Here is a 26,482-nt window from a genome sequence, read left to right on the forward strand (position 1 = left end):
CACACACACGCACCCTGAGAAACATAAACCTCTAAAAGAAATTTCTTTCAGCTACATGATTTGAAAACGTACCTTCAATTGGTGAAGATGCAGCTCTCCTGTAAGTAGAAAAAAAAATTTACCTTTCAGGCTAAACACCCTAGATAAATTATATACAATATGAAACTTACGTACATGCAACAGCCCATGTCAATGTCCGATGTCTTGTAGTCGTCTCCAGGCTCTGTGTTCAAACTCTCTGTCTTGACGTTGTTCGCTGATTTTTGCGAGTGATCTGGAAACCTACCGTCGACACCTGCCTTTTATACCATTTTATACAATAGGGGAGGAATGTTTAAGTGCCAGATATGTTTTTTAAAGCCTCAATCACATTGTCTTTTTTATACAAACCATGAGGCCCCTAGTATTGATTAGAGCTAGCTAAAAAAGACCCCGCCACGGATCAGTCCAAAGAAACCCCCATCTACTATAAAAATGGTATTAAAATGATCTCATGTGAACCATGGGCCCCCGCTATTGACACGGGAGCCATGAGGCCCCCGCTATTGATTATAGTTACCTAAAAAACACCCCCATGAGATATGTTTTTTAAAACTACAAGCACATTGTCTTCTCCCGTGGGAAAACGAGACACCCTATTGATATTATATATTTCACACACCCGAGACAGCACCCCACCATTCTTTCTTTTTGCTTGAGAGACCCCCATAGATCACGCCCAGGAAATCCTCATCTACTACAAAAATGGCGCGAGTATTAAAATGATCTCATGTGAACCACGGGGCCCCAACCTAATGATCATAGTTACCAGAAAACACCCCCATCAGATATGTTTCTTCATCGCCCCAAGCAGATCCTGTTCCCCAGGAAACATGAGACCCCCACCATTCTTTCTGCTTGAGAGACTCCATACACTAAACCCAGAATGCCCCCACATACCCCCTCCCCTTCCCTCCACAGCCAGTGAGAGGTGTCTCCCACAAAAATGGCGCGACTATTAAAACGATCTCATGTGAACCATGAGGCCCCCGCTATTGATTATAGTTTCCTAAAAAACACCCCCATCAGATATGTTTTTTAAAACTACAAGCACATTGTCTTCTCCCGTGGGAAAACGAGGCCCACCTTATTCATAATATATACCGCACACACCCACACACTCAAGAGTCACACACACACATACACACACACACACACACATCAGCCCCCAAGAATCTCGCCCACACCCCCCTCCCCTTCCGCAGCCCTCTAAGACCTCTCTACTCACAGTTTAAAAAAATGATGTCATCTGATGTGTCAAGTCATCAATCATATTTTGACAGTTAGTTTCTGACGATTATTTTTAATGATTAAATTTATATGACGTCATCACATTTTGTCACTTAGTTACTCTAAATTTCTCTAATGGCTTCCACGATGTTTGGCAATTTTTCCAGACAATTTTCCCCACAGTAGTGGAAATACAAATAGTCTGTTCCAGGGTAATAATAACAGTTATAATCCAGGGTCAAACTGTGGTCGTCATAAAACCGACTAGGCATGGGCCGGTTACCGGTTTCAAAGTATACCACAGTATGAAAAAGTCACCGTTTCAAAACCACAAAAATTTGGCGTCATACCGTTTCTAAAATATGACAAAAAGTGGAGGTCCAGCTCGACCACTACATGGAAATACTTTGCCACATCGTGTGTTATTCCTCGTAGTTGAAACTGGGCTTCAATGTGTGAAACCACAGGCGTGTGCTGTGTTGTCATACGCCGGGCATAGATAGAACCGGCGTTGCTGCCTCGTTAGCATTGGCGGCGCGTTGTCGATCGACATATTACTCACGTTGAGGGTCACCAAATGTGATGTGATTGAGAAGGAGACAGGAATGGAGGATAAGTAGTCTAAAGCATTTACTCTCCACTGAGCAACAAGCAACAACAACTTTACAACGTCTCGGTTGCAAACAACAATCACATGTCCCGAAAACGGAAGTTTGTGGAAAAGTGTGACCTGCCACTATGAAACAATAAAGTAACATTACGAGTTTAAAAAATATATATTCATGTTGTGACCTTCTTGGGTCAATTGATTGCATTTATTTGCATTTTGCTTTGTTTTTTTTTTTTGAAAATATCCATATGACTTGAGTTGCAGGATTAAGACACAGTAGACTGCATTGACAACTGCATTTTCTGCATTTTTTTTTTTTAGAAAGAATTAGTTATTTTTTTGTTATTTATTTTAAATACATATGTTCTACTTTCATCATGTTATATCCGTCCTGCCATCCGTTTTCTATGCCGCCTAATCCTCAATAGGGTTGCGGGGGTATGCTGGTATGGTTTAAAAGTGACTGTTTTGATAGAGAGAGTTGTAATTATAATACAGTGAAACTGTCAAACCATGATATTTTTGCCCAAGGTTATACCATCAGAATCTCATACCTAAAGCCTACTTATGAGTAACATTTAACATTGTTACAGTCATAGAAGTGTAACAATAAGCTAACCACTGTTAATCTTAAAATGCAATGTTAACTTTAAAGAAGGCTTCTTCCTGAAGTGTATTGCCTCATGCGTCTCGATTTGTAGCATTCTTAATCATCATACAAGTGTAAAAAGAAGTTGATCACTGTTGAGGGTGGTCCTACTGGAGGCAGAGCTAGTCCGTACAGAGCCCTTTCATTATTTTCTCTCCGGACCCTCTGCCTCCCCATCTCAATTAAACCGGTCGAGGCAGGTGGCCACCTCACACGCCCAGTCTCGGTTCCGTTGTTTTTTTCTTGCCTCTGTCGCCAAATCATTGCAGACAAAGTGCCTTGAGGTAATCTCTGTTGTGAATTGGTGCTATACAAATACAATCGAGTTGACTTTTGGAGTGCAAAAAGCCAACGAAAAAGCAAAACAACTAGAGTTAGATCTTGGGAGGTATGCTGCTACGGTATATTGCATGATGTCATGCATCTTTGGGAATAAGTGAACCCTTTGATGTTCACTAAACTGAATACTTGATAGGTGCTTTGTTTTCTCACACGATGTCATGTATGAGGGTGTTCAGAGCTGTTCAGAGCTTCCTCAAAAATTTTGTACCAAATTCCGAAATGTACCACCACAGAAGCTTTCGACTTCAGAGGTCCCACTAAAGACTTCAAAAGGCACACCCATGGTTCCTATAGACCTATTTTTAGTGACGTTTCACCACACTACACCGTGCCAGTTTATTTTTGAGATGCAGTGGTATCTTTTTTATACCTTTTTAAAAAATTATAATAATATTATGATTGTAAAAATGGATTTTATGAAGCTTAGCTACTGTTTAAACCAGGGGCGGGAAACTTGTGGCGAACTCTTCTAAGTGTGTTTTTTTTAAGCACAGAAAATGTGGAGACAGACAAAATATAGTACAAGTTGGCGCAAGGTTTCACCCTTCCGTCCTTTCAATTGTTCCTTAACACACAAGCACTTCCTCAAGGGAAGCTATGGCGTCCTGTTATTTACCTGCTGTCCCCTCAAATAGGACTTGCATACTTCTGTCTTTCTATATGAAGCCAGTAACAGCAGTTTTGTCTTTGCAGGTGAATCCACCATGGACCAATATTTGACCACCTCGTTTCGTCGTGGATCAGCTCATGAGACGTCTCTTACTATTTTATGTTTGCCAAGTCTCGCCATTGACCATGAGCCAGCATTTATCAACACATCGCGATTGTTTTCTAACCTCTTTGTCATGTTAAAGTCCACCGAGCATTCTCAAACGCCACTCACCAATTAGGCTGATTGGGGATGAATTACTACAAACATAGAACATCTTGTTGTGGACTTGCACTCATCATTGTTGGCGTTCTGTCCACATGCAACAAAAGTTCAACACACTATAAACACAATTTGCACACAAATTTAACTTGACTTTTATACCAAATGTCAACTAACACTAACAAGTATTTTGTGCATATATACTGTGCATATATACTGTGCAAGGCTCTCTGCTATAATAGATGGGGTAAACCTATATTTTTTACTGTCCTCTGTATTTATAATGTGCTGGTATGTCGTCTGTAGCTTGCATATTTGAAAAGACTATATTTGGGTATTTGTACCACGGTTTGCTGTGTATGAATGTGATTTATCGATTTTTTTTCTTACTTGATTTAAAACACTGGCCAATGTCACGAAAGTTGATCATTCTAATTTAAGGCTGGTCCGTGTGAGGTTGAGTAATGTGCTTTTGTTTAGTTTTTTTAGTATTCATGAGCACATTTAATGATTAAATTCTGGGGGAAATTATCCAAAGAAAATGAATTCTGACTGTCTGAACTCTGCATTAAATCCTGCTCCACAATTCACACCATTTTTCATATCTTACTTATACAAAATAAAGCAAAATTTGGGAAACTATGCAATTTGGAATACAGACACAAAACACTCATTTGACAACCTTTCCTTGATCGACTCTGGGGAAATTCATTGATCAATTGTTTATTCACTCATTTTCTACCGCTTATCCCGCCTAGCTTAATTGGGTTTTATATATATATATATATATATATATATATATATATATATATATATATATATTTAATAGAAAAGGGAGAATATCTCTGAATGTTTTAAACTCCTGTTTCCAAGCCAGGGTTGTCTTGATCAGACTCAGTTGACAGTGCCTCTGCTGGTCGCAGCCAAGTAGTGCAACTCCATTCTGAATTTCTAATGATCCATCAACTCCTATGACCGTCCATAACTCTAATTTAACAAAATAATAAATGAAAGATCACTAAAATAAATAAAGGATTTATATACCTGCTTGATCTGTACAAAAGCAGCAAAATAATACAGTACATGATGCGGCCAGTGATCTCAACTGTCACCATAATAAAGCATACACTTGTAGGGCTGCAACTAATGATTGTTTTTTTGTCGATTAATCTGAAGCTTGCTTTAGTTAAGTAATCGGTAGGTAGTAGACGGACCAAATCAAAATGAACCAAACGCAATAGTTTGGTCCCCAACTAGGAGTGTAAAATGAATAAAAATTTTAACCAAATTAATCAGTTTTCAAATTAATTTATGATTAGTCACCATTTGCCACTATGTGTGAAATATGCCCATTTTTGTAGTATTTTATGAACAGTATGTGTGTATGAACAGCTCCAAATAAACAGAAAAATGAATCAAGCTAAAAGATACCGCATGTCTGAAAATGTATTTACTTAACGTATCTTTAATAGTAGCAGAACATTTGAATCACACTTTAAAGGAAAACTGCATTTTGTGGGGTAATTTGGCCTATCATCCACAATCCTTATGTGAGACATAAACATTCTCTTTTCTGTGTGTTCTAAAGATAGAAAAACAGAAGTAGCTCATTAATGCAGGTAATGGGACACACCTATTCCGCCTACAAAGCCTGCTATTAAAACACCTCTAACGACATTTTATGGTTTTATATGCATGCTGTGGCCATGTACTAATGGGCACATTCATAACACAGTATTTTGTCGTATTTTGGTCATTTTAAGCTTTACCGAAACTATCTTCCTGGACGCGTCGACTTCACATAGCAACATAGAAACGAACACTACACCAAGGCTACATTCACACTGCAGGTCAGTTATGATTTTGTTGCATATATGTGACCTATATCTGATTTTTTCATGTCAGTGTGAACAGTAAAATTACGATTTTTTTCCAATGCGACCCAGGCCTCGTTCGTATGTAGATATAAATCCGATATGTATCCGATCTACTGCAGTTTGAACGGTCAGGTCGCATATATCCGACCTATATGTCATCGCAAGCCGTGCTTTACTGTGCGAGACTTGGATAAAGGTACTTACCGATGTTGGCAAAAATTGAAAAATGATTTAAAAAATGTGTCAGTGAAGCGGCTCACGGCAATGTCCCACTACTCCCGCCACCCACATAGGTGCGTCCCATTACATACATTCTTAGCTGACTCTTTTTACCTGTTTTTATATCTTTAGAACGCACTGAAAAGAGAAAGACGTGTGCTCATGTCTCACATAAGGATTGTGGAGGATGGGCAAAATTCAGTTGAAATTCAAGGTCAGTGCAGTTATCCTTTAACAGCGTTATATGAGCCATGAAGGGTTGAATTCACATGTTTTGGGTACTCTTTTCCTTTGTTTGTCTGTTTATTCAGACCACACATACAAGCATAAGGCATAATAAACACATTGTTGTGATTTTCAGAGTCAGTGAATGCACCTCTCTGTTGTCTAGTCACAATGAGGAAGTGTCTTTCCCAGGACGAGTTGACTAGAGATGTTTGTGAGTTGGAGGTACATATAATATATGGTGTTGGAATTGCACTGCTGTTGATGTGTTCAGGTCAGAATAAAGTTATTAAAGAGCGGTAGACTATGTGTGACTTTGTGGGACACTATTGTGGCTCCAACAAGATGCGCATGCATTGATGACGCTAAAAATGTGAAAGTAATTAAATTAGTCAATGCGCCATTGTGGACAGCGCTATCCGCAAGATATCAGAAAAGAGGCAAACATGTTAATGACTGTTTTCTAAAGTCAGAGATGATGTGTGTGTGAATATCTTGTTTTGCCTAAAACACAAAGACAGTAGGTCGGCATTCATGGATGGCTAAGGAAATTAAAAAATATTAACATTTGAGAGACAAAAATCAGAGGATATTTACATTTTTAAATAAAAAATGATTAACTGAATATCAAGATAGATCCTGATTAATCATCGATTAACTGTTCCAGCGCTCTGCACTAGATGTGTTCCCCACAACCAACCAGAAAAGAATAGCTGCTTTGTTAAATACCATATTCATGTAGAAGGATTGACATCATCAACCACTGGGAGCTAAGGTTCTGCAAAGATCTTTTAATAAGTGACCTTCTGGTTTCGTTCCAACTGTTATTCACATTGATCTTGTTTTCAGTCACATCTTTCCTGGAGGACCAATACTTTTTTGTTGTTTTTTACCCAACACCATTGCAGTAGTTTTATTTTCAGTTTTTAACATACAAACAGATTTGAAAGTGAAAGTTTGAGACCGGTGTTTTACATCCTGTTCATTGGTGGTACATGATGTATTTTCAGTGTACAAGGTTGCCGTTTATCCCAGGATTGCATCATAGCTAAATGTTTATCCAGTGAAATTTGATTGCGTCCACCTACTATTCCTCCTGTAAAATAACTCAGTATAATTGTGTGAGCTATTCAAAGAGTCTCGCTTATTTCCTTAGGCCTATTTGTGAAAGAAAGAATGCTTTTGAAATGCATCCCTGCTTGGTTTCCCATAGAGGTTTTTCAAGCGTAGCCACAAGTGTAGCCCCCTCAGTTTTCATGTTTCGGAAATAATAAAACCACCTTTGAAGTGCTTTTCTCTTAAGACTTACACAAAAATACATTCATCTTGTCGTAACTGCACAATTTAAATGTCAAATGAATGAGATACATTTGTTGTTCTTGATGTTTCAAGAAAAGCAAAGCACACATAATAATATTATTTGTTGGAATTAGGACAACATAGAGAAAGAAAAAGCAACCCCACCTTACCAAACTGTTACGACAGGAACTGTCTAGATTTCCACAAAAAGAGGCATTCACCGCCGTCCGACTGCTGACGTCCTTTGTGCAACTTTCATGTCTATTCTTAACTTAACTGGCAGTGCATTGAGGCCATGTGTAACTCAACAGGCGCATCCTGTCACGACAACGCTTCTACATGTACTTACACGTCACATGGGGGGGGGGGTTCACTACAAGCTACCAAACAGAAATAAAATATATTAATTGAATATTTTTCTTAACCTTTATCTTCATATTACCTTGCAAAAAAGGCTAAAAAAGTGCTTACTTGGAGACAACCTAAATATGTAAGCTAAAATAGAAGCTAACCCTAAGATAATAGAGAGCTTATACAACTCTGTTATAATTTAGATGAATTCCACACATACAAGACGTTCATGTTGTGGTTTTTGAAGGTTGTGAGTTTCAAGTAAGACTACAAAATGTAAATATGTAGTTATAAAGCAGTATTAGAGCGACACTGGAAAGAAAGAAAATTATGAGAAAAAGTCGTAATCCAGCCATCCATTTTCTATACCGCTTCTCCTCATTAGGGTCGCGGGGGTACGCTGGAGCCTATCCCAGCTGACTTCGGGCGACAGGCGGGGTACACCCTGGACTGGTCGCCAGCCAATCGCAGGGCACATATCGACATGTTATGATTAAAAACGTTGCAATTGCATTCAAAAGTGAATGTCAAAATTAACACAGCCGGCGCAGAATTTATTTCCAAAAATTTACTTTTGGGAATTTATTCTTATAACATTTTTATCGTAATATTACCACATTATTCAAAGTAGAACTTTTAGAATCTTATTTTTTTTCTGATAACATTACAACTTTATTCTTGTAATATCAAAACTTTTTTGTTTTAATGTTTAATTTAATCTCATTTAGTTTGCTTCTATTATGAAATTATTCTTAAAAATACATACAGGGTGTGTGTGTATGTTTTCATACTATTTAGACTTTAGTCTCATAACATATGGGGTTGTAACGGTACATGTATTCGTAATCACGTTTTTGGGTTCCGTACAGAAGCGTACTGAATTCCCACACGGCACACATTAAAAGTGAAGGACAGGAAGTGCTTCTTGCATCTACTCCGTAAACAAATACAGTGCGGCCCAGCATCTGGCTAGCAGGAGTCAAGGCTAGCCACAGTGCCAAGGAGAAGCCAGAGCCAGGAGACCCTCTTTTGTTGTCTGGGAACAATTGGCCTTCCCAGTGAAGAACATAAACATACAAAGACAAGTGCTTAAGACAAAAGCAGTGAGCCGCCACTGTTAGTGTTGCACTTGTCTGCGTCGTTGCCCTTTTCTAAAAAAAAAACAAAACAACAAAAAACACTACATTATATATCATATTTATTATTTATATTTTAGAATTATTTATATTTAAAGGAGAATGACTTGCTAGCAAGCTAAGCACTTTTATGTTTTGAATGTTGTTCTACTACTGGACCAAAAATGAACCGAACCGTGACCTTTGCACCCAACTGTGATTGCTATGGCGTACCATAACACCCTGATAGTAGTCTGACTAATTTATCATAATAAACTAGTCCTGTAAGATAATAAAATATTCTCGCAAAATTACACTTTTATTCTTGTAATAGTGTGAGCTTTTTCCTCATAACATTATTATTTCCAAATACAACTTTAGTACGTTAAAATTGCAACTTTTCTCTCACAAAATGATGCTGTTACTTCCGAATATTACGATTATTCCGGTAATATTTCACATTTATTCACATAAAATGATGTTTTCATTCTTGTAATATTTCAAATGTATTCATGTAAAATATAGGATTTCTTCTAGTTTATTTGTATATTAATATTTATTACTAAGTATGTCATTATTCTAGTAAAATTGCTACTTTTTTTTCTTGCAAAATACAAACTTACTTGCATACCTGGTTAAATATTGTAGCCTATATTGGTTATAATAGGGGGAATTAGTTTAAAGCACTTTTTTTTTGTATTTCTAGGAATATAGACCTTTCATACATTCATTACGAAATGACATTCTAACCTCCTCCAGTGAAGAGGAAGAGCTGGTGTCTTGACTAACTGAGGTGACTATTGGCAATGTTTGTGCAAACAGTCCTGTGTGAACAGCTGCTACACTCCCACATTGTGTCCACGTAGTGTCTCATGGGGCGCCGTGCAACACTACATTCAGCCTTTTCTTCATTTGACTGCCCCAGGTAACAAGAACATGATCACACTGAATTTGAGTCAGGCGGAACCCTCTGAAATTAGGGATCTGTTTGGACCAAGCATGTGCGTCACAGTGAACTCTCGAGTGAGAGCTAAATGTGTTAACCACCTTTACAAGGCAGACATGAAAAAATGTCACTGAATTCAAATAAAATAGGTTAATTCCAGTTGTATAAAGGAATGCTGCCAGTGCTGTTAGACCAGGAAGTGTTTCCATGGAGATATTCCACTTAGCTATTTGCTCTCTGGCTCCTCCTGCTGGATGGTCTCTGGATCACAGCTCCCAGTGTGAAGCCGCAGTGCCCCCTGTCTGTGTAAAGCGCTCAGAGTCCTAAACTCCAGAGGCATGGTGTGAGGACTGGACCTGGAGGTGTACTCGTATTTCAAAGAGTCGTAGTAGTGGTACTTGACCGCTTTGCCCTGCGGGTCGTGAGGAAATGGCCAGAAGCCGTAAAGATGGATCTCCTCACAGAAGCGGGTAGCCATGGTGTACATGAGGAGACCCGTGGTGGGACGCTTGATGTGGACGTTGTTGGTCAGCCAGTACCTAGCAACAAAGAGGTGATGTTTGAAAAGGTATCGTTAAGCTTCAGCCAGCCAAGAAACATGTCAGCTCAAAGGCTGTCAATGAGGTGACCTTGTCTTCTATTTGTACAGGGGATGCAAAGAAAAAACAACAACAAATGAATGAAATGCATTTATTCTTGTAACATTTTAACTTTATCCTCATATTTAGTATTGTAAAATTATTTTTTCTAGTAATATTACCACATTATTCTTGTGAAATGTTACTTTTACTACGCGTAACGATGCCCGTTTGTCGTATTTACTCGTCTTTTTCTCATAAAATTCTGACCTTATTCTCGTAGTACTACAACTTTATTCCTGTAATAAGTAGTTTTTTCTGGTTATATGCATTTGGTTGTGGATTACAACTATATTAAACATGTAAGTATAGAAAATGGATTAAGCATTTGCCATAATATGATACACTCCAAATGACTTAGCCCTCAATGAGATTCTATTTATTCTAAGTTTATAAACTTGCAGTACTGTATAATAGAATATGTATAATATATAATACAATAAGCATTTTTGGCACCATTATGTTGCGGTGCAATGCCAAGTTGTATGGTACCTAAGGGGTGAAGGTAGAAATACTGCAGTGTGTTGATTGGCCGACAGAGAATCATCCCTTATTGGTTAGTTACACTGCGTCCCACTGATAAATTAATGGAACGCCATGATTTGCTTGGAGGCAAAATGTGTCTTTTCTTATTAGCATGCACAAGGAGATAACAGACAGATTATATATGTTTTCTTGATACTAGATCATCACGCACACGCGTGGACATGTAGACGCATCACACTGCCCTCTCTTTGTTTACAAGCAGAGTGACGCCAAATGCTGTCCTGTAGGAACAGCTTCTCATGGCCAATTGATTGCTTTTTCACCCTTGCTAGTCGCCAGTTCATTAGTGAACCTCCATGCTGTGTCCTCACGCCTTGCGCTTTTCTGGCTGTTAAGAGTTGGAATGTAATGTTCGTGCAGAGCTTGTGTTATTTATAGTGGTTCATGTGCCATGAAGGACAAACAGGTTGAAAATCCAATACCGCAGAAGGTAATTTGGCATTCTAACAAGCTGGGGGGGAAGGAAGGTCTAATTACCTCAACCAAGGAGGTTCTGCTTGTCCCTACCCACATGTTTCTGCAATATTCTGCTAATACTGTAAAGTAGAGCTTTATACAACCTGTTGGAGGGTCAAAGCACAGATGTTGCTATTTAATGCTGCAATTAAACGAGGAAGAAGAAAGAACTGGAGCTGAGCAGAGGAGCAGCTTTTGTTTGTTTTATATGAACTGTACTCACTGCCTATCACATTCATTTTATGTCTTCATGATAATAAATTACGACTCTATTCTTGTAACACTGCAATGAATTTTTTTACAGTAATATGTATTGTCTGTATTGCAGGTGTTTTAGCGGGTAATATGACTTTATTTCCATTAAATTCCCACAAATCAATTTATTCTCTTTCGATGTTGTGTCTTCCCAAAAATATTACTTTATTATTACTTTACAATATGAATTACACTTTTACACTAGAACATCTCTAATATTAAGACTTATTTTCATAAAAAAATTCAACTTTATTCACATAAAATTCTGACTTTTTTTCTGTAATATTCTAACTTCATTCTTGTAAAATTCTGCTGTCTTTAATTCTATTTCAAAAATCTTTTTCTCCTAATATATTATAAATGTATTTATATTGTTTGTCTATATGTGCCCTGCGATTGGCTGGTGACCAGTTCAGGGTGTACCCCGCCTCCTGCCCAAAGTCAGCTGGGATAAGCTCCAGCATACCACCGTGACCCTAATGAGGATGAAGCTGCATAGAAAATGAATACATTAATTAATAAATACTAGGGCTGTCAAATGATTAAAAATTGTAATCACATTAATCACAGTTTTTAAATTAATTAAAGATGATTAATCACCATTAGCAACTATGTCTGAAATATGCCCATTTTTACTGTATTTAATGAACAGAAAGATAAATGACAGCACAGGGTTTTATATATTTGTTTATATATATATAGGTAAGTATATGTAAGTATTAACAGCTCCAAACGAACTGAATATGTCAATCAAGTTAAAAGATTCGTTCAAATTGACTTGTTTTCGATGTATTTTCCAGCATACATAAATTGTACATCTGAATTAAGAGTTACCAAGTTACACACACACACACACACGCATTTTAAGCCGTTTCTGTGATGTTCAGAATGTCCCTGAATGCATCACATGTTCTTGTAATGAGAATGAGGAAGTGTCGTTACCAGGATGAACGGACTAGAGACGTGTGTGAGTCGGAGATACCTACAGTATTTGGTTTTGGAATTGTACTGCTGTTGATGTGTTCAGGTCAGAATGAAGTTAGAAAAGAGTGTCGGACTCTGTGTGACTGTGTGGGGACCTCCACTGCGCTTCCGTCTGCCATCATACCACAGAGGCGTGTTTGCTCTGGTGTGCATGCGTTAATTACACAAAAAAAATGTACGTAATGAATTAAATAAATTAGTTACCGCCGTTATTGCGTTACTTTTGACAGCCCTAATAAAAGCATACGACTTTTTATTTTTTACTTTACTTTTTACTCTAATATTGTCAATTTATTTTTGTAAAAATTATGTTTACACTAGGTCCCCAACTTACGAACATCCGACTTGCGAACATTCGCGGATACGAACACAAGCCGACTGGTCTATATTTTATTTTATTTTGCCTTCTAGTCGCTCCATCAGTATTTATACTGCTACTGTACATGCTTGACCAGTAGAGGGCACTGTGACACTGCTAATGGGACCAACAGACGCTGGGGAGAGAAAGCTAAATGGAAAGCTAAATTGTAGCTGTATGATACAACCCGGACAGAGCGTGTGATTAAAGTTTATGAAGAGTTAATAGGCCTGCTTAATTCTACACCACCCACAGACACCACGACCATTTGTCCTTTTTCAATATCTCCTCCTCCTCCACAGCGACGTATGCTCGACCACTCCTCTTCAAAGGTAAATAACATTTATCATTACGTCGTTATTACGTTATTATATCATTTTTATTATTGTTTTTTTTCATTAATTATCCTCGTTTAATATTACTACTGCATCCAAACTCATATTTACATAAATACACAAGCTGTATATGTATACACGTACATGTAGTACCTATATCATTGGTAATATTACCTTTTCCCCGACGTAAGAACAATTCGACTTAAGAACAGTCGTCTGGAACCAATTGTGTTCGTAAGTTGGGGACTTAGTGTATTCTCTGAAAATGATATCCTTTGTCTCCAATACAGTAGATGCTTTCCATGGGGGTTCCATTCATGGACTACCACACAATGGTGCAATTATATGAGTAATTTTAAATAGACACACGGCTCTCTCTTACCCACTCCAAATTACATTGATGTTCTCTTCTAGTTTTGGATCATCATTTGCAATAATAAAAATTCAAATAATAATAAATATGCCTCACACTCTTATTGAACGTAATTTAAATTATAAAATGTATAGTGAATTTGCGGGGCCTGAAGGCTGAATCACGAATGTGCGGGGACCCACTATAGTACAGTGTTTTGCACGTAAAAATGTTGTTTTTTTTTTCCCACTTGCAGTTTTTGCCTTTTTCAGGGGGTGGCCACAGCAAGCCAAACAGATGAATTGTTTTGGCTTACTTTTTGTAATGGATGCCCTTCCTGACGCAACTCTGACCGGCAATCGAATCCATGCTGTCTGCCATAAACGGCAGAAGCCTATGCATGGTTAGAAAACTGTAATCATGTTTATTTTTCATATAACTATGGACATGTTCTCATAATATTCTCCTTCATTTTTTTCTCGTAATATTACAACATTGTTATTGATTTTTTTCTTGCAAAATTATGACTTTTGAACAGTTACTGTTCAATTTTGCGATATTTTTATGAAAATATGAATTTCTGCTGTCCAAAGGAGCAGCTTTCTTCATTATGTGAAGCGTTAATTTGATTCAGTTCCTAACACATTCGTTATGAATTCAAGGGGCTTCAAGGGAAAATTATGTTAATGACCTGGTCTGTGTTGTTGCTTTGCGTATAATAGAAGGTGAACTGTTAGGTTTGCCGCCGAGTTATGCTCTCTCCAAGTGCATATTCATTTTTTTCTAGCATGATTTAGGCAGTTTGTTGTTCTCTTCCACACAATGGCTGATGCCTGTTTTCAGTCTTGCTGAAATGCTGGGAATGCACTTATTTCACAGCCTAGTCGGGGGAAAAAATGGCCTCTGCTTTCATCTGCAAGAATAATTCAGGGGAGTAAAAATGCTGCGCACACAGACTGTTAATGACAAAAATCATACCGTTTTGCAAAACCCCCCCCCCAAAAAAACGAAAAACAAAAACAGAGCTGCACGTCATGCAAAATGGCAGGGGTGTTTTTTTAATGAGGGGAAGGAAGAAGAATGCACAGCAGTGTGCAGTGTGGTCATAATGAGACAGAAAGGGGCAAAAACAGTTGAACAAAAGGCAGCAGGTTTTTATAACAGCCTGAAGTCAATGACAGCTGCAGAAATGTCTTCAAAGAACAGAAATCACCACCAATAATAAAGACAACAAACACCAGACTGAGAAAGGAGTGCTCATCATCTGTGGTATTTAGAAAGCCCCAGCGTCAGTCTGTTAGAATCACTTAAATGCACAGGAACCCCCTGCCCATAAATTCACATTTTACTCAGACAGGAGTAAATGAAATGCCTATTGCAGCTCAGTCAACAAAACTCACGGGGATTGGACTCAGAAAAGCTAATTAAATGAATAAGCTTGGCATTTTGGCTGACGACTAAAACATGCACAAAAACTAGAGTGGAGAAGATGAGCATCAGACAAGTCAAACAATGGACAACATTGTAGCTGTCTGCAACGAATAGTAAAACCACAAGAATAGCATTTTCTTACCCTCTGACAGCGTGGAGCAAGCGCAGAGAGGGGAAAGCGGTGCGTACGTTGACAGTGTGCTGTAGGATGAGGCGTAGGGCCCACTCCACGCGCTCCTCCCCCCCCTTGGCCATGAAGGCCGGGATCCACAGCACGCTGCCACTAAGGCTCTGAAGCCGCCGCAGAAAGCGCTCCCTCCACTCATCGTCCATGAGGTCCTGGAAGGCCCTTTGCACCACTGAAGGGTTCATGGTCACCAAGTTGGTCCTACAGCCCACGTCGTGAGAGTATTCCTCCACTGGTGCCAGGTTGCACCTAGAGAGCAAGTTAACCATTCAATGACACTGGTAGTGTAATGGGATAAATTGCCATGTGATTCACTGGTGACTTGTTCAGAGCACTAAGTCACTTGGGATAGTCTCCGGCCCCTGCTGTTCATATACCTCCCACGGACCATTCACATGATCCCCCGACATTCATTTGTGTATTACTGCAACTTTTCCTGACATTGTGGCTCATTATTTTGAGTCATTCTGTAAATTTGAACTGTGCAAGATGGAGGTTATTGTTAATAACTGGCAGGAGGACCGATTGGCTTCATTATATGACATGTTTGTGGTGTGTGCTCATGCTTGTGCATGAATAAGCATACTGTGATCTTTGACTTTGTGGGTTATTTTGAATCTTTTGCATTACATACAATAAGGACAGTGGCAGTTTTGTTACGTAACTGGCGGGAGGAAGGATCACATATGACATGTCTATTAGGGGTGTCCCAATCCAATATTGATAACGGATATTGGGTCGATATCAGCAAGAAAAATCGGATTACAACAGCCTGCATCTAAAATCACAGATATTGGCACTCCGATACAAACAGTCGATTCCAGACTCGTTTATCCAGCAGCGGCCAGATAGAGTCTACGTGATCACAACAACAGCGTGTGCTAACGTGTTAGGCAGGGAGCAGGAGTGACGTCAGCCGTGAGTATTTTTCGTTAAAGTCCGAAAAAGACATTGCAGTTGAGTGAGCACAAACTTGTCATGCACAAGTTTCCTGTGGGACCAGGGAAGTTCAATACGACCAAACTCATCACGCATTTGAAGACGGATTTTCGCAACGCCACGGCTTCCTGAAACATCCACCACGGCTTGACACATTTGCAAAGCGTGAGAAACGCCCACGGGATGACAAGGAGTCATTAGCCAGAACAGAAAAGATGACCAGCCCCTGTCGGTGGTGAGTAAAGTCGAGTTTAAACACTTAATTGAGCACATCAAACCTCGCTATATTATGCCTAGCCGCCACTACAACGTGGATAAAATTATACTCCAGATCTTTAAAGACGTTTTTCTCATACGTACCATTGCTGATTATTGTTCCCTGTTTGAGTAATATCACTTGATCAAGCCTTAATAAGTAATGAAAGTGTGAATTATTCTTGCTGATATCCTATTGATATCAGTGTCAATACGCATCGGGACACCCCCAATGTCTGTCGTGTGCGCCTGTGCTTGTGCATGAGTGTACCGTGGGCTTTGACTTTGTGGATTATTTAGTCTTTTAGGTTATTTCTATTAAAGAAAGCGACAGTTATAAATAACTGACAGAATGGAACGATCACAGGGATTATATAACGTGTGTGCTCGTACACAAGAAACCCAATGTTTTCCGTTTTAGCTGAGTTTCCTCATCAAGGATGATACACCGTCTTCTGTCAGTCCCGTTGCTGTCCCCAGACACTGTCAGCCAAGATTATCACGCCGTGCGACACATGAATAGCAGAGTACATTCTTCGGCTTATTAAAAAAGGCCACTTCGCCTTTGTTTGCCCTCAGTCAATCCCGGACCGTCATTATCATGCCGAATGAGTTGACAACAGTCATGACCTCTGCTCATCAGCATTCAGAAGAAGACAAGAGAAAAGATAGCATAGCGTGATCAATGTAAGAATAAAAAAAACTGAATAAAAAGGCTGTGGCCTTTTTTCCCAGCAAGCAATCAATCAGCAGAATGGGGGAGTAGTGACACAGACATCTTTACACCAGATGTTTCATTTGGTGCTAGCTTCACTCCAGATGCTTACAGAATACCAACCAGGACACTTTCGTGTTTTGCATTTCCTGTCACAGGCAGATTTATAGTTCCTCCATTGACAGGTATAAATAGTGATGAATAGCTCAATCTGCCATTCTTGTGCTAAATGCCAAACTCTAATCAGAGGCAGCTGATGTTTTCACACACACACAGAAACCTATACTAAATGGGAACAGGACTCTTGAGAGTGCTTGGGTTTGTCTTTGCATTTGTGTTGCGTAGGGTTGCAGTTACAGTTGTCCCTCGCTACATCGTGGTTTGAACATCGCTCCCTCACTCTATTGTGCTTTTTCAAAAATGAATCAATTGGTAAATGATCGCTGCTTTGTGGTTGACTATGGCCTATTGTTAGTCAAAAAAATATTGAAAGACGACTTGTAGTATACTACTTGTATGTAGTATTCTGGGCACTAGGAACCAGTAATGTTACACTGATGAGACATGAAGTTATATTACATACCTTCACACTGTATGGAGTCAACCATAGTATGTCTGACATGATATAGTGAACAAAAAGTTATTCTCCCGTTCCGTGTGGAAGTGGTAAGTTTTTGGCTTCTTATTTTGTCCTTCTTCCCCACTCCGTTTGAAACACTGAAGTTTAGAATAAGTAAACTGGCGAGGCTAACTAGTTAGCTCGGTAGCTTGCTATGTTTGCGGCGTCCGTCTCTAATGTCCCTGCAGTGATCCCATTGCCTGCACAATGTGGTGTAAACAAAGAATTAGTAGGGTGTTAAAGTGACTATAGGGGTGTTATTTCATGTCTACAGGGCTTTAATAATGTTAAAAACTGCATTTAGCAAGTCATAAACAGGTTTTCTATGCTCTAACTATGAAAATATTCAGTTTATTAGTATTGAATCCTACTTAGCGGAAATTCACTTATCGGTCGGGTCTGGAACCAATTAACAGCGATAAATAATAAAAAATTATTGCAGGTGATGAGACACAGCTATGCTGCCTGCAAAGCCTGCTATTACTTGTAAAACACCTCCAAAAACCCCCAACAATGTTTTATCGTTTTATATCCATGCTGTGACCATGTAGTAACAGGTATGTTCATGATATCATGTAATACTTACAGTATTTTGCCGTACTTTGGTCATTTAAAGCATTACCAGAACTTCCTTCCTGGTCGCACTGATTTCACATAGCAACATAGATACGAACTCTAGCAATTCATTTAAATCTAATCTTGCATTAACTTTTCCATACTGAAAAACACAGCAGCAGTGGCGGCAGCTCCAATATGTGGCATTACCTTTCGGTTGTGGCCAGAGGCATTGCGCTTTTCCACCTCCAAGGCACTCAAAGCGCTTTGACACATTAACCTACTGATGGCACAGCATCAGGAGCAACTGGGGGTTCAGTGTCCTGCCCACGGATACTTCGACATGATCATGGGAGGACGTAGGACCGAACCCGCAACCGCCAGGTTGGGAGACGACCTTTAGGTAAATGGAGTGTTGTTGGCAGTTTTTGGAGCTTTTTTCCAGACGCCTTTATAGGTGGAATATTTAGCTGTTTTTATATGTTTAGAACACACAGAAAAGAGAAAGATGTGTGTTCATGTCTCACATAAGGAATGCTGATGATCGGCAAAATGCCCCAAAAAAGGGCAGCTTTCCTCCAAAACCTCGACGAGCAACAACTCTGATGTCCCGTGACGGTCTCATCATTTCGATGCCAATTACATTCTGAGGAACGGGAGATAAACCGAAAACTAATTTGCTATTCCTTTTCAATTACAGCCCATTTCAATCACACGTGTTGTGTTGTTTCACAAGTATTTCCAAGTAAAAACTTCCAGACTTGATGTGAAAATAAAGCCCAATTCTGATTTGGTGCCTTTATCCTACATATAATACCAGTCAAAAGTTTGGACACTTTTCAAATTGAATGCAAACATGTGTCCAAACTGGACTGTGTATTTACTATTTATGCTATTTATGCTTTCGCTATAGTTTTGATTTACCTTGGGTGTCCTTTTATTCACCATGGGTGTGTTCCTTCAGCAAACGTGTGTGTATACATTATCAACTGGTGGATTTTGATTACATCCGTCTCAAATCAACATAGCAAATCTTATCTGCGTCTTAACTCTGCAGTCGCAAGGGTTGATTTTTATCCACAATTTAAATTTTGTCCTCTCGTAAAGCGACCATGACCCAGATACGAACTGGGCCACATCGGAGCAATTAAATCGTAATTGTGTAAGTTGACCCTTAATCAAAGAAATACCTGATAACAAAGTCATGAGAGTCGATCTGCGGGCCACAGCTGCTATTGAGTAGGATGCCAGAGTTTCCTACGATGGCACACAGCCGGTGGTGCTGGTTCTTCATCGGCGACGCGGTTGGCAAAAGACGATATAGATTCTCTGAGATGTTTGTGGTGCTTTGGCGGTCAAACACGTAGTGGACGATATCGCCAGGTTTCAGCGAGCCCTTAAGGATCGAGATGTCCCTCTCCGGGTCAAGGAATCTGAGAATATTCTTCCTGCGAAAAGACAAATTATGCTTTTAAAAATGGGATTGAAGGAGACAACCAAGCTCAAGCGATGGACTACCTGATGAGGTTGGAGAGGGTCTTGTTGAAGGTCCAGCTGGATGATGAGAGCTTGGCACTGTGATTGTATGCCCGATGCGGAGGATTTATTATACCGAGTCTTGGTAGTGAAGTGCTTTCAGTGTGTGCCATCGTCTTTCTAAATGTGAACACAAGATTGATTGCAAAACACAGCGTAACATTAGGAGGCTCTACTGTATACGGTAAAACTATCAGACACATTTAAATTATATCCATCTATCTATACTTCTAGGTGTCTGTTATGTAGGAGAGTTTATTTTCAGTTTATAAAAAAAATTGCTAAGAATAGAATTGTTTCATGTGTTCAACACAATGTATACTTGCGGACTATAAATTGTAGTCAAGAATATTTCCAAAGAAATACATTTTTATATGTATGGGGGTGTAATTTGAAAATCAGAAGGATGGTCATACAGTATTTCCTCATATAATGGCCTCCACTCAATTAGATACCACATTACAAATACTTTAATGTAATTTTAATTTGTTGTGCTAATAATAAAGGGGGAAATTTCCTTTTCCCCCACCAGTTGACATTAACACACACTGCTTGCAGAGCAAACATGGCATCGGTAAAACTAACAGCTTACAATGGCGCTTAAAAAAAATCTACACATTTCAACACTGACCTGAAAAAAACATTCAACTGTTTTTTGGAATTGTTATTTTAATGAGTAATTATGAGTGGAAACATAAATTATTGAATACAAATAAAAAAACAGAAACAATGACAGGAAATACAATATTCAGCCGTTATAGATTCCCGTCAATGCAGATGTCCTCTAGGACGCTGCCGTCTGGGCGGGCGTAGCAGTTGCCTCTTCCAAATAAACCATAATAAGATACTCAGTGAGAATGACTCGCTGGCTTTTTTCACAGCTGAAAATTACATTGAAGTGGCAACTACATTCCCCCCATCAGCAGAGTGTGTATATAAATTGCATCTCGCAATATACTGTACAGGCAGGTGCGTATGTGGAGATAATTGGATTTCAGACCTGTGTGGTTTCGGGATGAGCCGGTGCAGGTTCATCTTTGACTGTCCAGTATTTCTACAAGAAACAATTCACATCCAGTTATGACTCTAATGCTCCTTAATGCTATGGTGCTAAAAATACTTCCTGGATCCGATTGCAATGAGGACTCCACTGTGTTACCCAGCCATGGTGTGTGTCTCTCCTTAAGAACGAATGAAGGTGAAAGGCACGCATTGAGCAGGTATTTTTAGACCAATCCACTGTGGGCCCGTTTGCTGATGTAACGAGGAGAAATGTAACCCTAATGGAGCCCCATTATATTGACTGTGGCTTTCCTTTAACTGGGAAGGAGAGGATACTGGTTGCCACTTCATTAGGTACACCTACATATATAAGAGCTGTGTCAAGCAGTGCTCGGGTTATTATTGCAGCTTTACAAGTACTGAGGAATGTTTCTGATTCATCTGTGAGCTATAATCAGCAAGTCTTTCAACATACAATGGATTATTATTTTTACAACCACTCAGGTGCCTCAGTAGCATGTGGAAGAACTCCACCTTCTCCTGGTCACACACTACTGTGGGATGGCAATCTACTCCATCTCAAGTGTTGTGGTTGTGTTGGCCATTCTGGCATGAACAGCATCCATAAGCTGATCGCTTATGTGTTTAGCTGGCTTGCCGCCATTCTTTCCACACCAAAACTCTGGGGGTAGTCTTTGGTAAACACCACTCTGTGGATTGGAGTGTTATCATCTTGCCGGTTGGGTTTCAGTCCTTGACTGGTGATATGGTGTTACTGAATATAATATTGATACCTCTCTGCATTGAGATTGACTTTAATGATGACAAGCTTAGTTTTTGCCATGTGTGTGCCACTCAGGCTGTATGAGTTGGGCTTTAGTGCTTGTTAATGTAACCAAGCGTTTTAGGATGGCCGCTGACTTTGTGTGAGTTTTGTATGAAATAGGGACAGCCAGGGCTGCAAGAGGCACTCAGATAGCTATCTCACTTAGCAACAGTCAAAACATTTTCAACACACATCACACTTCCAGCCTTTAAAATAAGCGCGGCGCACATCCTGTCTAATAGTGGTAATACAATAAGAGTGGGATAAAAAATAGCTTACATTAATAAAGCTATTACAATCGCATCTGCAACTACGTCTTCTTTAACCACAAGCACGGATATGATCCTTTCTTGAGGATTTTGTAGCAAAGTAAAGTTAGAAAAGTTAGCGAAGCTACATCCGTTTCTGAAATACCAAAATTGTCCAATGATGTATTGCATCAATAAATGTGTGGATGTTTGCATTTATTTAACTGTCATTTTATTCAATGCCACCAAAAACACACACTCTATGGTGATAAAATAAGTGTAAAAAGTAAAAAACTTCATTTAAAATTCAAATGGATTTTGAGAAAAAATAAAACGGCTTTCATAGGGCCCTACAGTCCTGACCTCAACCGTACTGAACACTTGCAACAACTCCTGGTAGAGGTGCCATCCCACAGCAGTGTGTTACCATGCTGTTGAGGCTTGTTCTTCCACATGTTATTGAGGCACCTGACTATAAAATAATAATTATGTTAGATTGCCAATGGAATAGCAGCAGCATATACAGTGAAGGTCTAGCACAACACACAAATGCACCTTCCCTACAAATGAGGCATCATTTAAAAGGGAATAAAACTAATAACGGAACCTCATTGTCATGATTAGGCTTTATTTTTTGTTCCAGCTCTTGTATGGGATGTGATAAGCATGTGCATAGAGATGGCCTACTCTCACACGTAGATTTCGTTAATACCAAGATGGTAAAATGACCTCCCTCGTTTTTTCTTTCTTTCTTTCTTTCTTTTTTTACATCCCCTATTGTTGTAGTAATTGTATTAAGCTGCATTCAGGCTGCGGTGAAAGTGCTTCCATTTGTTCTCCCATGACAAATCACAACCCAATAATTTTGCATTCAAAACAAAACGTTCTTGCCGAAAGGGGGAAATGTGAGCGTCCCTAATGAGAGTGAGAGGGATGTGGGCACTGGCTTTTGCTAAATTAAGAATTGTTGCAAGTGCAAAATGAAAGTGGGGCACATGTGTCTCTGTGTGTGTGACTTAAAACATCCATTTCAGGAAAAAGAGAGAATAAAAGAGTAACCAGCCCCCCCACAGTCTGCTGCCCCCTCTTTCCTTTCTCTCTTTAAGTGTGGAAATGTAGCCTATCCCAGATGCAAGCTGCTGCAAGACAAATAGCCTACCCTTGGGGACCCGGCCAACACTTCTCCTGGATCAGCTGCTGCATTGCAAATGCAGAAACAAGCCACAAACATTGAACTTAAAAAAAAGAAGCAATACCAGCAACTGCTTAATGAACTGTGAACCCCTGAAGGAAACAACCTGATGGACACAATGGGCACATACACACACAACAGTACAATGGATGACAAATGACTGCAGGCTACTTACGCAGCTTCTTCTTCCACTTGTGAGATATCATCTACGATAAGGACCAGTACCAGCAGCGTCACAAAGAGGAAGAGAAGCGTCCTGGATGCAGGCAGCATGGTCGGGCTTGGAAGAGGAAGACCACCACCATCCGCACCAGTCCTGCAGCTGACATCACATCCCTCTCTTTCCCATTTCTACAGCCGTCCACTCATCATGTGTTCCTTTGTTGTGATCACCGGACCCCTCCCACGCAAAGCAGCCGTCCAATCTCTCCCACCAACCCACCCACACTTTCACCCACTCTCTCTCTCCCCGTCTTGTGTGGTTGAGTGTGCTGCCCGGCTATGGTCTCCACTCCCCATTGTTAGCGCTAATTCCCCGGTCTAACTTTCAAAGCGCGCACCTCCAGAGGCAGCGGGGGCGGGATGATGCGGACCACATGCCGTCTTAAAGGGGAAGGGGTCGAAATTTAAAAAAAAAGTAGTTCTGGTACGAAGGAGACAGGGTGATGATACCCGTAGTTCCAAAATGAGTAAACCTCGTCTCCTCAGTGGTGTTATACTTTGACTGACTTCCTGGTTTTGTCTCTGGTGGGCGTGGCTGTTTTAATGCTAATATTTTTATTGGCCTATAGGGGCAGCCAGGTCGGAGTCCTCTGCCTGGCAACAAGCGGACATTCAAATGTATTCACTTGACAAATGAAAGTAACTACTCAGAAAGATGTTTTCTTCAGATAACTTAGCATATGACCGACATGGAAGTGGTTTTAACATACTTCATGTACAAAATGTATCAAAGTGACTCCACCGCATCTCTCAAGGTTTCTGGTGGTCCTTGGTGGGAAAAGTATGACCACCCCTGTTCAACGTCAATTCAAAAACGTTTACACCTCGCACCGCCTCATAAAGTACCACCATTTCCACTACCTGCGCTTACAATTACAGGTTGGCCTTGAATATGTGGCTTGTATCATTTCATTACAATCTTTGGAACTGGTGTTCCTGAGTACCACTAGATGGAACCCAAGTACCACCAGTGGTACTCTTGCCACAGTTTGAGGATCCTTGTTGTGGGTAGTTGAAATATTTACATTACTATTTGTTGCTTGTAAGGTAGTGTACTGTGATCTTCTTGGTATGCAGCCTACCTAACGCCCCATTTATATTACTACTGTAGTACTTAGACATTGAGTAAATAGTACTAATACTGTGCATCAATGCTGCTTCATGTTAGGACTATCATGATTTTTATTGACACTGAACGTACCGTACATTTAGATGACTACGTGAAGTACACACTCACCAGTGTGGTTAGAGGTGTGTGTATTGTCCGATGCAACATTTCTCCATTGTATAGCAGCCATTAGGGCAACTGCCTGCCTCTTGATTAAAGATGAAAACGCTTCCCTCGAGCAGCTTCTATTTTGGAAGTTGCAAGCTTGGTGTGTGTGTGTTTTGATTTTCAACAAGGACACTCTCCAGGAGACTATTTCAAGCACTTGTGCTGTGTCCTTGATGTGACAAGCATCAGTAGTGAAGCACACTGCATTTGAGTCAGACAGGAGAACAATGTATGTGGTGTTTCCTGTCTTGGGCGTATTTAGTCATAGGGCCCTCCACATCTTTTTAAATTCTTTTTTACATTTTTACAAAATGTGAGTATGTAAATTAGGCCATTTTTTCCTGGTTTTGTGACACTTCTGTCAGCTTAAGTTGCTAGTTACACAGCCATGTTTATAAACTACGTATTTGAAATATTAATGTTTAGCATCCTTCTAACAAGTGCGAATGTGAGAAAATTCACATTTTCCTGAGAACTAGATAAAAGTCCTTCAAATCCTCCTAGGAGATTACTTTTACCTAACAAGTCAATCATCGCAATACTTTTACTGTCATTGATAAGAACATGAAGCGACTTTTAACAGAGTTTACCGCTTAAATACTGACATCTTTGTGATGAAAAGCACCACTCTCAGCTTCAACACTGACTGTAGCGGTGCTGCTGTACTTGTGTCTACGTTTGTTGCGACTGTGAAAAAGGTTGACACCTTCGGTACCATTTAAAAAAAAAAAAAAAAAATGTTTTCCACTCGCCTTCGCCTCTTCTCGGCTCCACTGAGGTAGCTATGCGCCAACAAGTTTGCTTGCTTCGCTCCCGTCTTCCGGACATGCGCCGTAACATGGAATGGTCCCTCTGAGGAGGGAGGGGCAGCGGTTGAAACACTTCTGAAAGATTACGCACTTTGATGGCAGTTTTCAGCATGTGAATTAAGCCTAAAATAGTAGCATGTACTTTAAATTGAAGAAAAAAAATATGTTTTTATGAGACGTTTGGCGGCCCCTGGAAATCTCGGGGCCCCAGGCAATTGCCTGCATTTGCCTAAAGGTCTGCCCCTGTTTCCTGTATGTGTATAGATAATTCAACTCTATAGTTGTAGAATATCATGAAAAAAGAAGGGGTTCCCAAACTGAGGGTCTGGACCCAAAATGGGTCCCAGGTCAATTTTTATTGGGTCACCACTATCCGAGTTTATATCTAATTTGGGGTGAAAAGATTTAGTTATTTAGCGAGATTACACAGAAAAGTATACAGCCTCTTTCCGGTGGAGAGGTGGCCCATGAGCATACAGTATATTGGTGCAAATCTGGATAAAGGTGCAGAAAAGAGGATGTTTTGTTACTATTATCATCCATCCATCCATTTTCTATACCGCTTCTCCTCTTTAGGGTCGTGGGGGTATGCTGGAGCCTATCTCAGCTGACTTCGGGCGAGAGGCGGGGTACACCCTGGACTGGTCGCCAGCCAATCGCAGGGCACATATAGACAAACAACCATTCACACTCACATTCATACCTATGGACAATTTAGAGTCACCAATTAACCTAACATGCATGTTTTTGGAATGTGGAGGGAAACCGGAGTACCCGGAGAAAACCCACGCACGCACAGGGTGAACATGCAAACTCCACACAGAAATGCCTAAGCGGAGAATCGAACCCAGATCTTAACGATCTAGACCACCGTGCGGCCTACCATTATCATTTATAATCGTTATCATTATATTATTTGAGTCCTGTCTAGTCCTAACCAGGAAGCGAGATTTTGTTATTTTCAAAAATTGTA

General features: G+C 39.9%; 3 protein-coding genes across 9 annotated transcripts in view; 1 reads left to right on the forward strand and 2 right to left on the reverse strand.

Moving 5' to 3' along the window:
* LOC129181786 (uncharacterized) overlaps positions 1-905 on the reverse strand; it is a 20,781-nt gene extending 19,876 nt beyond the window's left edge. For 3 of the 5 annotated variants that reach the window (XM_054777403.1, XM_054777409.1, XM_054777408.1), the window contains exon 1: positions 73-905. The gene's annotated coding sequence lies outside the window, so the exon portion shown is untranslated. The remainder of the gene's footprint in view (positions 1-72) is intronic. The other 2 variants (XM_054777404.1, XM_054777405.1) reach the window with 2 other exon arrangements.
* The window catches only part of fam174b (family with sequence similarity 174 member B), a 27,107-nt gene extending 19,881 nt beyond the window's left edge, over positions 1-7,226 (forward strand). The window contains exon 3 of the mRNA XM_054777416.1: positions 3,564-7,226. Coding sequence (XP_054633391.1) covers positions 3,564-3,567 — 4 coding nt within the window. The 3' untranslated portion in view covers positions 3,568-7,226. The remainder of the gene's footprint in view (positions 1-3,563) is intronic.
* Positions 1,248-26,434, reverse strand: st8sia2 (ST8 alpha-N-acetyl-neuraminide alpha-2,8-sialyltransferase 2). 3 transcript variants are annotated; one of them, XM_054777412.1, is made up of 6 exons: positions 23,378-26,434; positions 20,935-20,988; positions 19,917-20,054; positions 19,589-19,846; positions 15,271-15,564; positions 1,248-10,312 (listed from the first exon to the last, which is right to left on the reverse strand). In XM_054777412.1, exons 1-6 carry the CDS (start codon positions 23,473-23,475, stop codon positions 10,000-10,002), a joined length of 1,155 nt encoding a protein of 384 aa, XP_054633387.1. In that variant the 5' UTR covers positions 23,476-26,434; the 3' UTR covers positions 1,248-9,999. The 3 variants fall into 3 exon arrangements, with proteins under 3 accessions (XP_054633387.1, XP_054633388.1, XP_054633389.1); XM_054777413.1 differs by lacking the exon at positions 20,935-20,988; XM_054777414.1 differs by lacking the exons at positions 19,917-20,054; positions 20,935-20,988.
* Between the last annotated feature and the right edge of the window lie 48 nt (positions 26,435-26,482).

This window comes from Dunckerocampus dactyliophorus, chromosome 5 (assembly GCF_027744805.1).
Source record: "Dunckerocampus dactyliophorus isolate RoL2022-P2 chromosome 5, RoL_Ddac_1.1, whole genome shotgun sequence".
NCBI lineage: Eukaryota > Metazoa > Chordata > Actinopteri > Syngnathiformes > Syngnathidae > Dunckerocampus > Dunckerocampus dactyliophorus.